We start from the raw sequence: 12,937 nt of genomic DNA, 5'->3' as shown, positions 1-12,937 counted from the left end.
TGGCCAAGTGGTGACAGTCATTGGCTCAAGTTTCATAGTGGCATCCCCTTAATTAGCATGGAGTTTGGCAGCCAATTAAGGACTGTGAGAACAGGAATGGAGGTTGGAAACCAGCAAGCTGGCCCAGCAGGCACCAATACTTTCATCAGTTCTCCACTCCCTCCTCAGTCTCCCTTCCCATCCCTGACAGGAACTGAAAATTCAGCCCGACTTCTCTAGCATGTTCATTTTATTAGTAGGTGAGCCTTCTGTTTTGTCGTTTGATATTGCCTGTAGACAAAGAGGAGGAACCAGACTTGTCTTAATGGTGTCATAAACCACACATTGGAAAATAGCATGTGACTGCAGGAACTAAGCCATTATAAGAAAGGACCAGCTTCTCGTCACTCGGTTGGTTTTTAAGCTGGATACTGTCTCACACTTGGTATGACAGGATGGGGTGTCAGCAAATTTTTATGTTTGGGTATTCTGGGTGGCCCAACTGGATGAACAGGGGATAGTAAATGACAGTAATTTTGTTCAGCAACCCAGTAATTAAAGGGGCAGCCTCCATTTTGTTTGCCTACACAGACTGCAGTTTTCAAAGTTACTAAAAAAATTCAGTTTATAAAGGCTTTACTGGCACATAATTATTCTACAGTGTGGTTTTGTTAACTGTTCCAACCATGCTTTTGGCGAATTTAAACAAAAAGAAAGTAATTAAAGACAAAGTTTTATTTTACACAATCTTGGCAAAGTCGTATGTAATTTCCTTAAGTATGGAATTCTAAGAAGTGGCATGGCAGTGTAATGTGTATGGGGCCCAAAAGACATTGCCACAGACCTCATGCAGTAACTTCCCAAGTCTTGGCCACATAATCTTTGAAGGTGAGGGGTACATTTTCTGTGGTAGGAGGAATTAAGGTGGCATCAGTTGGAGGTCATGCACTTTAAAGCTCAAAAATGTTTTTCCTTAGGATGGGAACAGGTCACCTCCCAGTTTTGCCAAGCTATGATTGGTGCATGATACCCTGATAATAGCGCAAACTCCTTGGGCTGCATCTTCCGGTCGGCGAGTGGGGGAGCGGGGCCCGCTTTCAGACATGTAAATGATGTGGGGTGACGTCAGGCGGGTGTCCCGATGTCACCCCGCATCATTTATGTTTTCAGGTCAGGGGGCACTTAAAGCCATTGATAAAGTAATTGAATCAATCAGTGGACCTGCCTGTTTAACCTCAAGATTGGTGGGCAGGCCGGGAGCCCTGGAGGGCTTCCGAAAAAACATGAAATCTCATCCACGTGCAGGATGAGGTTTCACGAGGGTATTAAAATTTGTATTAAGTGTCTAACTAAAAGAAATTCACATGTCCCAGCTCATGTGACAGTGGCACATGAGGGGACATGTCAGTAATTTTTTTTCTAATCTTTACTCAATGTTTCAAACCTGAGCCAATCTCCCTGAGGCAGCACTTTGCTCAGGGAATACCACCTCCCCCCACCCCCCCGCCCGCACATGGAGGGCATAGGGCTTCCTGGCAGACATCAGGCTGGGCGGGCCTTAATTGGCCCACCCACATAAAATGGCAGCATGCCCCCAAACTGGGGGCACCGATTGGGAACCCGCCCGCCCGCTCCCGCACATTCCCCCCCGTTGGGGGAAAATGTTGCCCCTCTTTCCAAATTGAATACAGGGTCTTGATGGAAATTCCTTTTGTCAAATAGAAGCTGAGGGTGGGCTCATCCTTTGTTAACAATAACAACTTGCATTTCTATCGTGCCATTAATGTAGAAAAATGTAGCCATGGCAGGAGGCCTCCACACTCCTGAAAATTCAGGTGTTAAGATGACAGAGTGTGCAAGAGTGCAATGGTTTCTGCCCAGACTCCATTTTAACCCCCCTTGCCCATCTGCACTGTCCCTGCAAGATGGTCAGGGTTACAGTCGGGGCTAACCTCCTTAAAAGGAGTCCTGGTAAAGGAATACTGTTAACAGGGTCTGATGGTAACCTGCCAGTTGATATCTTTGTTAATTATGAAGCAACTTGCTCCAAAAACTTTGTTTTACCATTGTTACAGGGGTAATAATAGTTTGAAATTGTCTCGGCCTCATCAAACGAGGCTCTCTCCTTTGATGTGGTGCTTTTCAGATAGTTATTTTCCATCTTGCTTTGTCATGTTTGGTCTAGTTAATCAACGTTTTGAATTTAAGGATTCCTTCCTTTTGTTAAATTTGTAAATGTACATGCGATTAATTTTAGATCATATTGCCAAATTTAAACTGAAAGAGACTTCTCTCTCTCTCTTTGCCATTGTGAGCTACTTTTGATCAAAAGCGATACACAAAGTACCCATTATTTCCAGCATTTCTAATAAAATTAAATTGAGCTTATATTTACATGTAGGTCATTTTAAATAGCACACTTGAGGCTCCAGTAAAATAGTATGTACTTCATTCAGGGTCTGACTTCTTAGTGTGGCCTTGATTCATTTTCTGTACCAGCTGAAAAAAGAAAGTTATATTTGATGTGTATTTCTTTAATTGTAAGATATTTTATATTTCATCGTCCCGTTCCCCCCAATGCATGTCTTCCACAGCTGAAAGGGTTAACAGGGGACCTGTTCTCAGATCAGTGTCACTCGACGTTTGGCTGCTACATGTTGCATGACCACTGTCCCTGAATTTGACTATCCCTCCAATTTTCCCTCGATTCCCCCTCGGTGTCACTCTATGACAGGAGTCAACGGCTCCCCTGTGAGGAAATTGGAAGTGCACACTTGTGTCCTGGCACTGACTCTGAACTTGGCTGACCTTTTTAAAATAAAACTGAAAATAACATGACTTGTCCAAATTTGAAGCTACTTTTTTGCCCGTCTTTAGTGCCTCAGGTATCAATGCAGGTCCAATTGCAGTGACTGGGGACCCAATTAGTTCATAGTGTCTAAGTTATAAGTATTCTAGTTATTTTGACAGTCAAAGCAATTATACACAATGTAGCACATTTCAAACAATAGTAGAAATGCAAAATATATGGTTGTAGAATTTACCTGGTCATTATTTTAATACATCAAGCTGATGTGCAAGATTTCATATCATCCAGTTTGAGGGATATGGAAAACTTGTAAAAACTTTACACTTTTAGGGCTGGATTGTACTTCTGGGGATGAGCTAGGAGGTTGGGGGTGGGGGGGCGCAGTGCAGTTAAATTGGTGGGGGGGGGGGGGGCGTGGTGGAAGATAGGGAGTGACATGTAGGTCATCCTCCTGCTGCCATGCCACCTTGCCAGGAGCAGGGAAAGTGTCAGACAGCCCTCCCACACAGAATCCAACTGAGCCACTTAAGCAGCAAATTAAGGGCCTCTTCCCAATGCCACTGGTATTTAGCCAGTGGCAGGGGTTCCTCTGCCACAAAGAGAGACTACCAGGTAAACCCTGGCAGCTACCCAGTGGCTCAGGCGTGGGGGGTGCGAACCTTCCTACTCTGGCACTCTTTGGCTCATGGAGGGGCCCCCAGTGTCAGTGGCTGCCTCCTGTAGTAATGCACCGTCTGCCCTTACCCCACCCCCTCGCCAGGGCCTGCCTGACTGGCCCCTGCATCCTTGGGCACCACTTACCTAGCTGTCCATCGACACACACTCCTCCCCACATGCAGTCCCAGCAGTGGCCCTCGATCCTGATAATCTTTTAAATGAAAACCATATCAACAAAATTGGGAAAAAAATCAGGCACAGCCCCTAATTCAGGTCAGCTGTAAAACCAAGAACAAAGTTTTAAAGGAAACTTACAAACTTTAAATCAAAATGTGATTAAAGGGGTCAACAAAACACCCCAGTCCCCGCGGTGCCCACCGAGCACGGAAGGCCTTGAGAGTGCCAGCAGACACCGCGTGCTCCTTCTCCAGGGACATCCGGCAGCGAACGTAGCCGCGGCTCGATCCTGATGGTGCTGCTGAGCTGCGGGCCCTCTGATTGGCCGGCAGCTCTTGGGAGCAGGTGGCTGTCCTTAATAGGAATGCAGCCCCAGGTCTTGCTGACTGCCAAAATCAGGTTGCTGCTTGCATTCGAGCCTGCCACCACCACTAAATTCTGGCCCTCTTTTTTGTAAAAAGTTCACAAAATATTCCTTCATGCGATGCAGGCTTTGCTGGCTAGGCCAACATTTATTACCCACCCCTAATTGCCCTTGAGAAGGTGGTGCTGAGCCACTGCCTTGAACTGCTGCAATCCATGTGATGTAGGTACACCCACAGTGCTGTTAGGGAGGGACAATGAAGAAATGGTGATATCATTCTAAATCAGGATGGCATGTGGCTTGGAGGTGAACTTGCAGATGGAGGAGTCCTCATGCATCTGCTGCTCTTGCCCTTCTAGATGGTAGAGGTCGTAGATTTGGAAAGTCCTGTCAAAGGAGCTTTGGTGAGTTACTGCAGTGTTGTAGATGGTACACGCTGCTGCCACTGTTTCGTCGGTGATGAAGGGAATGAATGTTTGTGGGTGGGGTGCCAATCAAGTGGGCTATTTTGTCCTGGATGGTGTCAAGCTTCTTGAGTGTTGTTGGAGCTGCACTCATCCAGGCAAATGGAGAGTATTCCAATCATATTCTTGACCTGTGCCTTGTAGATGGTGGACAGGCTTTGGGGAGTCAGGGGGTGAGTTACTTGCCACAGAATTCCCAGCCTCTGACCTGCTCTTGTAGCCACAGTATTTCTATGGCTGGCCCAGCTCAGTTTCTGGTCAATAGTAACCCCCCAATGGTAATGAATGTCATTGAACCAATGTTGATCCCCCCAGCTTGATGGTAATGGTAGAGCGAGGGATATGCTGAGCCATCAGGTAGTGATCGAATACAATTCTGCTGCTGCTGATGGCCCACAGAGCCTCATGGAAGCCCAGTTTTGAGCTACAAGTTCAAAATCTGTCCCATCTAGCATGGTGGTTATCCTCAATGTGAAGATGGGACTTCTCTGCACAAGGACTGTGCAATGGTCACTCCTATCAATACGGTTATGGACAGATGCACCTGGGACAGGAAGACTGGTGAGGATGAGGTCAAGTAGGTTTTCCTTCTTGTTGGTTCCCTCACCACCTGCTGCACACCCAGTCTAGCAGCTATGTCGTTAGGACTCAGCCGCTAGGTCAGTAGTGGTGCTACTGAGCCACTCTTGGTGATGGACATTGAGGTCCCCACCCAGAGTGCATTCTGTGCCCTTGCTTCTTCCAAGTGGTGTTCAACATGGAGGAGCACTGATTCATCAACTGAGGGGGGAATGTAGGTGGTAACTAGCAGGAGGTTTCCTTGTCCACGTTTGACTTCATGGGGTTCGGAGTCGATGCCGAGTGCTCCCAGGGCAACTCCTTCCTGACTGTATACCACTGTGCTGCCACCTCTGCTGGGTCTGTCCTGCTGGTGGGACAGGAAATACCCAAGGATGGTGGTCATGGTGCCTGGGACATTATAAGGTATGATTTGGTGGGTATAACTGTTGCTTGACAAGGGGACAGTTCTCCAAATTTTAACACAGAGCCCCGGATGGGGGAGGACTTTGCAGGGTCAGCAGGGCTGGGTGTGCCATTGTTGTTCCTGGTCAATTCCAGGTGAACCTTCCAGTTTCATTCTTTTTAAACTTCATGGCAGTTTGATACAACTGAGTGGCTTACTCAGCAATTTTAAAATTCTTTCATGAAATTTGGGTGTCACCGGCAAGGCTAGCATTTGTTGCACCTCCCTAGTTGCCCTTGAACTGAGTGGCTGCCAATTTCAAAGGGCAGTTAAGAGTCAACCACATTGATATGGGCCTGGAGTCACATGTAGGCCAGACCAGGTAAGGGTGGCAGACTTCCTTCCCTAAAGGGCATTAGTGAACCAGATAGGTTTTTACAACAGTCGACAATGGTTTCATGGTCACTGTTATTGAGACTAGCTTTTAATTCCAAATTTATGAATTGAATTTAAATTCCACCAGCTGCCTTGGTGGGATTTGAACCCGTCTCACCAGAGCATTAGCCTGGGCCTCTGGATTACTAGTCCAGTGACATTACCACCTCCCCCTTGGGGAATGTCATAAACTCAGAAGCTAGAATTAGTGGGTGGGTGAGTAGAATTCCGTAGGTGGCCTTTCCACCTCCTGCCCTTGACCTGCCCACAATGTTACATTGGGCAGGTGAGACCTAGGACCTGCCCTCTCTATTCTTGAGACGCCTAAGTAGCCAACTGTTGGCCACTTAAGGGCTGCTTCCTGCCTTACCAAAATTTTGAGGCCAGTGGGAGGAGTTCATGGGCAGAGGAAAGCCCAGCAGGTTACAGAGCTCAGGCCTCAGGCCGGGAGGTTGTGGGGGCACCTCCCTCAAGGGCCCCCTTTGCAATTCAGATACACCTGTTCCAAAGTCTGCCCCCTGCAGGCGTTCTCCACCACCCCCTCCTCCCCACCCCCCAGACCTCACCTCCCTTCCATGCCATAAGAACCCCCACAATTACCTGGTCCTGGATTCCAGGACTTAGAATCTAGAGACTGCTTGTAGTCTCAGTCATGGCTACTGCTGCCACTCGTGCTGTTGTGGTCACAGAGCTGCCAGCACTTCTTCTATGGATGCACCTCTAATACCTTCAAACAGATACTTTATAAAAATGAGAAGACTGTGATACTTATATTTCTCCAGAATAACCGAGTGCTGCTTTACAAGTGAAAGGTTTTGTTTAGGCTGTGATATAGATATTCATTGAGTAGGCCCTGCCATCCCTCCAGGAGCCCTAGCATTAATCTGCCAATCAACAGCTCTAAGCAGACAGAGGTGTTTGGCTAGCCACAGCAAGGGGAGGGGAGCTCAGCATCTGTCAGGATATTAAAAATAATGCTTTATAATACTCGCTGTTTGTGGTCTTGCTCTATGATGCTGGTTTACCTCACACTGGACCTCTGCCAGCCCTTCAATTTGGACTGCATAGCAGACGAAAGCATGTAGGAAATGGAGCCGTACTGCGGGGAAGTGGGAGCCGGGGTAGTTATCGGGGAATGAAAGTGAGAGACATGCACCACGCAAGCCAGGAAATGTTTTACGCACTCCAGGCCAAGAGAGGCTGTACTATCTCAGTGTAGATTTTTATGAGTGAAAAGACTTGGACTGTTCCTCTTTTAAAGACACAGTGCTTTGTTTTCTTTGATACTTCTTTTACCATCTCGAGTTCAAGGATCCAGTACAAAGTGTGAACAGTCAATAATATCACCACAGGGCTGAAAGAGAATTTGCAGTTCCTGATGAAGGACCAAGCACTGTGGGAAAATTACCAGTCTACATTTCTAATTCAAGGTCATTACAGGAAAAATAATTTATCTCTTGTGGGTAATAAACTTACGTGTTTGGAATATCTTTTCTCATTTTATGATCTTTTCTTTACTCCAGTTGATCTAGAGGGAGGGAGAACCAATTGGCCTGGAACTGCATTTCAGCATAAATTATTATTATGCATATTTTTAGAATACCCTCTAGAGGGATGATGGACAATATGCCATTGTTCAAATATAAATTATAAAATAGTCAAACACTGTTCAGGTCAATATGGCAGTCTACTTGAGAGAGCTTCTTTACTATCACTAACTACAGTGTCATTTAACAGTTCAATTCTTCTTTAAGTGTTTTAACCATTCTGAGGGTACAAGTATGAAAAAAAAGAGAAGCTAATTTTTTTATGAGTGGATTAAAAAGCTATGTAAGTTGCTGTAGTCCCAGAGGACCATAAGAGAGAGACGACTGGTGGTGAGTTTAACCTGAGGGTCACCACACCTCAGGCGAGTTGAGAAGGTGGGGCCTTCATGGATGACCTCAGCCAGTACTGGAATTGAATCCACACTGTTGGCATCACTCTGCATCACAAACCAGCCATCCAAGCTAACTGACCTCCTGCTCATACGTAGGATGTCACTTTCCTCTCTGGATCAGTGGGGGGGTGCTCAGGAGTCATTCCAGTCTCTAGATGTCCATGTTTTGCTGCTTTGGGCTGAGCTGTTGACCATGGATGAGAACAAGTAGGACTCGAAACGTCAACTCTTTTCTTCTCCGCCGATGCTGCCAGACCTGCTGAGTTTTTCCAGGTAATTCTGTTTTTGTTTTGGATTTCCAGCATCCGCAGTTTTTTTGTTTTTAGTTCTATAAGCTTAGCCTGTGGACAGCCCAAATGGTAGCTGTGTAATCTGAAGCAAACATGATTTAAAGAAGATGAAGAAGGGTGAATTTCGTACTTAAAAAGATGAGGAATGTTAGCAACGGGTGTGGAATATTTTTCTCCCAATGTCACCGTCAAATGTTCCAGGTCTTGAGTTAAATGCAGGGTATAATTCTTTAAATTCCATTCCACTAAATGTGTCTTAACCCCAAGATGAGGAGAGCTTCCCCATTAAATCATGCAGAATTTCTGTTTCCCACGCCATCCATCCATACCAATCACTTCCATGGATTCTTGCCCACTAGGAACTGGATCAAGATTGCCTTAGACACATTTTGTTTAAGACTCTTACAAAGGAGACTTTCATTCTGTCAACCTAAACTAAATTTGATCCTTGTTCCCAAAGGTGAAAGTATAATTTTTAATCATGTGCACTCCCCTGACCCTAGCAAGCATTTCTTAAGCGAGAACTGATAATTGTTGACATGATTGATGCTGGAGTGAATGAATATCTTGTTGAAGAAGTTTCTGAGATTTATTGTTACAGTAATTATATGTCAGTCATATTATCAATAATATTGTCTTAAATGTTTCTTTGTGTTTTTTTGTGCAGTGGGAAGCAGAGTGAGTCAAGAGTTAATGTACACACGGGACAAACTGGGCGAGGAGACGATCTTCACGACACAGATGTTAATTCAAACCTCAAAGAAAGAAGGGGAAAATATCCTAACTCAGGAGGCATTGCTTCAGCACCTGGTTGCTGCGCTGGCAGCCAGCAAAGTACAGGTCTCACTATATGGAAAGTAAGAAAGTTGTTCCCATCACTTATTGACATGAAGGGCGGGATTCAGATGGTCAGAGAAGGCAGGACAAGTGCGAACACACTTCTAATGAAAGGTCATTGACCTGAAACGCTAACTGTTTCTCCCTCTACAGATGCTGCCAGACCTACTATGTATTTCCAACATTTTCCATTTTTATTGAGGAATGCACTAGGTAACCTGGGTTTTAGGTATGGGATATTTGAGCTCATTTCAAATGTCGCCAATGCACTTCCCGTCCACTCTGCCCTAGAAAGGAAGAAGGTGCACAGCAACTTGTGGCAGGTGACGGTCAGGTGCTCAAGGGCCTCCTGCCATCTTCCAGATATATGGCAGGTGTCTTGGAGGGCACGGCTCTTCTTGGCCCTACAAAGAAAATGTTTTTGCTAGTTAGATAGCCTCTTCATCCTTCCCACCAGTTGCTGACCAGTTTCAATTGGACATCCTAGGACCCCAATTAGGATTTTAGCATGAGGCTCGAGCCTGAGTCCAATGGCCGGCTAATCCACTGTCTACCCCAGCAGTGTTGAAATCGAAGAATGGCGGGGCTTGAACAGGAAATGGAGCCAATCAATTTTAACTCTCATCTGTCCAATCCTGCCCACCTGGCAGGGAGACTTAAAATGAGCCCCTCCATCTCCTTTTCCTATTTCTTTTTGGGTGGGGTTGCCAATCTGATATCATCCATTTACATGGCCACTGAAGTTGAAAATTCCACACATCAGTCTGGGGACAAGAGGATGGCAGGTGGCCTAGTCTCAGGCTTTTGCTCTTCACTCAGTTGATTTCATAGGATAGGGATGATGTTCTTCCCTCTCAGTCATTCTATTCTTGCCTTGACTCAGTAGCTGATGGCACAAGTGTAAACTTGTTCTGCTTATCTATATTTTTGGGGGGAGGCAGTGATCATTAAACAATGTCATCTACAGAATATTTAATTTCAATTCCTAGCAGTACAATGTTCAAACACCCACAATTGTAAATAAATGTATATGTGCTTGCACTCAGTAATTAGCATTGCTGACTCCGTCAGTGTACTGTTTAACCAGGTCATTGCCCTTTAACCTTTCTTTCAGGTCCTGGGATTTAAACAAAATCTGTTACAAATCTGGAGTGCCTATCATTGAGAATGGGATGATTGAACGAGTGAGTATGACGGAAATTATAATTTACTATCTCAAGGGTGTCCCTTTGCTCTCTGCAGCTTTTTGTTCTTATTCACAATACCCAGAACTTTCTGGTGATTATCAGAGTGAGTAAAATCAGTGCTGGGGAACTATTCTTTATCCACTGAATTTCAGCATTACAGTCCTGAAGTACAATGGACTTTCCTCTGCTCTATCCCAAAAGTGTGCCTTGAGCCTTTGTTATGCCCTGAACGATGACCACATTGAAGTAAAGTTGATATGGTTCACTGTAGTCAAGTCATTTCAAACAAGAGGCAACTCAGAGTGACATTTAACAGTAGAGTACCATTTGTTAGGTCCATATAACATAAGGCGATAAAATCTTCCAGAATCCAATGTGCTGGAACTGTCTTTAGACTGTGCAACTATTAGAGCTAAAATAGAGAAAATTCTCTACCTTCCTGTACCTTGTCCAAATGGCTGGTATTCATATGTCAGCTTGCAAATTGAGTATTGACAGGCAGCATGATCACAGGGCGCATTGCAAGTGAACTCAATCATTTCTCCATCCAAACATCTGCACATATGTCTACTTCCAGCACAGTTCACTGGATAAGAGTCAAGAGTGGAAGCCATGGCTCATTTTTGCTGCCCTAACTCAAGGGTGTGGAGGTGAATTGTAGCAGTCTTCTTACTATCCCATAAGATCAGCTAATTTAGCAGTTACTGGAGATGACCACAGCCTACCTTGTTTGTATAGTTGAGCTACTCACTAAACTAGCTTGCTGAACCCATTGGAAAGCCATTTACCCTCTAAACAATATTAGCAAAGCCCATAACTCTCAACTATATACCCAAAATACTTTGTTAAAGATCCTGTGCCCTTTCTCCCATACCTTATGATGAGCAATATCTTTATCTTGAAATACAAATTTGCATGTTTATTATTTATTATGCTGTAGGGCAAAAGGGTTAATTTAATATGGTGAAGTGGGTGGAGTGGAATGCAGACTTTTTTAAAAAAAATGCTCCCATGTGGAGATGCTGACATAATATGACACTATGCTCTGCGTACAATGGAACTTGCATGTTGCTGTCAGGGTTTCAAAGCCAGCTAGTATGATCGAGACGTAGAGGCAGAAGGCTGATGACAGGCTGCCCTGATTTATGGCTAGCTAATGGTTTTGGAGTTCAACGTGGTCTCTGCCAACATAGCCTGTATATGCTCCAGCGGAAGAGGATGTTTGGCACAGATGGTCATTAATTATCTCCTCTGTTTTCTGTTCTTCCTCCTCCCAAACCCCCTCCATACACACACACACCACAGACACACACACACACACACACACACACACACATTATTAAACATCATTCCAGCACTAATGGGTATTGTAGTTTATGAGGATCAGAAATCCTCTCGTTAGAATCACAAAACTAATACTTCACCATGTCTTCTCATATGCAAGGTCACTAGAGATCATTGTGGCCAGTTATACCCAGATTTGACACTCAGCCAGACAGCTTTTGGCCAAATTCAAGACATATATAAAAGTGCTGTTAAGTAGAGATATCTCTTTTTTTAGTACTCCCTCTCTTCCATGTCTAATCCCATACCACATGTGGAAGAAATCTTTTCAAATTTCACCACCATTGGAAACAAATGAAGAGCTGAGTCTGTGTGAGAACAAGTTGCAGTGTGTGAAGATCCAGGTCTTGTCACCTAGCTAAAAAGGGCAGCTCCTTCAGACTAGAATAAGGTCTAGAAGTTGTAAAGCAGAAATTGCTGGTTATGAGATCATGCATCAAACTCAACAGTGGACTGTATTAAGGTAAAAACAAAAAAACTGCGGATGCTGGAAATCCAAAAACAAAAACAGAATTACCTGGAAAAACTCAGCAGGTCTGGCAGCATCGGCGGAGAAGAAAAGAGTTGACGTTTCGAGTCCTCATGACCCTTCGACAGAACTTGAGTTCGAGTCCAAGAAAGAGTTGAAATATAAGCTGGTTTAAGGTGTGTGTGTGGGGGGCGGCCACACCCCCACTCCACCTCTCTCTCTCTCTGTCTCTCTCTCTCCGCCCCCCACACACACACCTTAAACCGGCTTATATTTCAACTCTTTCTTGGACTCGAACTCAAGTTCTGTCGAAGGGTCATGAGGACTCGAAACGTCAACTCTTTTCTTCTCCGCCGATGCTGCCAAACCTGCTGAGTTTTTCCAGGTAATTCTGTTTTTGTTTTTGTGACTGTATTAAGGACTGTTCGAGAGTCTTCTGAGAATTTGAAAGGATTTCCCTTGTGGCCCTTGGGGTGCATCATGATATTACTGGAATGTCAGGAGGCAGTCCCCCACACTCGCACTGATACAGTAACAGTGGAAAATCAGGCAGCATGTATAATGGATGGTTGAATCGCTACCTTTCATTTTTACACCCCCACTGATGGTGAATTCTGCCCCGTGACTCCTGCATTCTTCAAACGAGTGCAGAGTGATTGCCTCCTGGTTTCAAAGTAAAAGAGAATAGTGACAATAGAAGAAATCATTTAAAAAGTAAAGACAGGCATTCTGCCATTTTCTGTCAGTAAAGGAATTTCACCCAGCGCACTGATAAATTTGTTATTTGCCAGTTCACTTGTTATGATGCTGGAGAGTGTAGTTGACGTTATTCACATCCTTCTGGCTAGCTGTGAGCCCAAAGTGGGTGTAAAGAGGCATAATGTAGTTGCCAATGGACAATGATTTCACACGGTTGTCCGGGGGAGGTTGGGGGGGGTGGGTGGGGGGTGTTGTTGTTGGTTTTGGGTTTGAGATGGTCTCACGGGTGAGAACTGGGGAGTCCAGGGCAACAGAGGCTCGGG

At 45.0% G+C, this 12,937-nt stretch overlaps 1 protein-coding gene across 1 annotated transcript in view; it reads left to right on the top strand.

Annotated features, from left to right (window-relative positions):
• The window catches only part of ptch2 (patched 2), a 117,306-nt gene that overhangs the window by 36,610 nt on the left and 67,759 nt on the right, over positions 1 to 12,937 (top strand). Inside the window, exons 3-4 of the mRNA XM_041207825.1 lie at positions 8,746 to 8,935; positions 10,030 to 10,099. Coding sequence (XP_041063759.1) covers positions 8,746 to 8,935; positions 10,030 to 10,099 — 260 coding nt within the window. The remainder of the gene's footprint in view (positions 1 to 8,745; positions 8,936 to 10,029; positions 10,100 to 12,937) is intronic.

This window comes from Carcharodon carcharias, chromosome 16 (assembly GCF_017639515.1).
Source record: "Carcharodon carcharias isolate sCarCar2 chromosome 16, sCarCar2.pri, whole genome shotgun sequence".
NCBI lineage: Eukaryota > Metazoa > Chordata > Chondrichthyes > Lamniformes > Lamnidae > Carcharodon > Carcharodon carcharias.
This window is presented reverse-complemented; position numbering and strand designations above follow the sequence as displayed.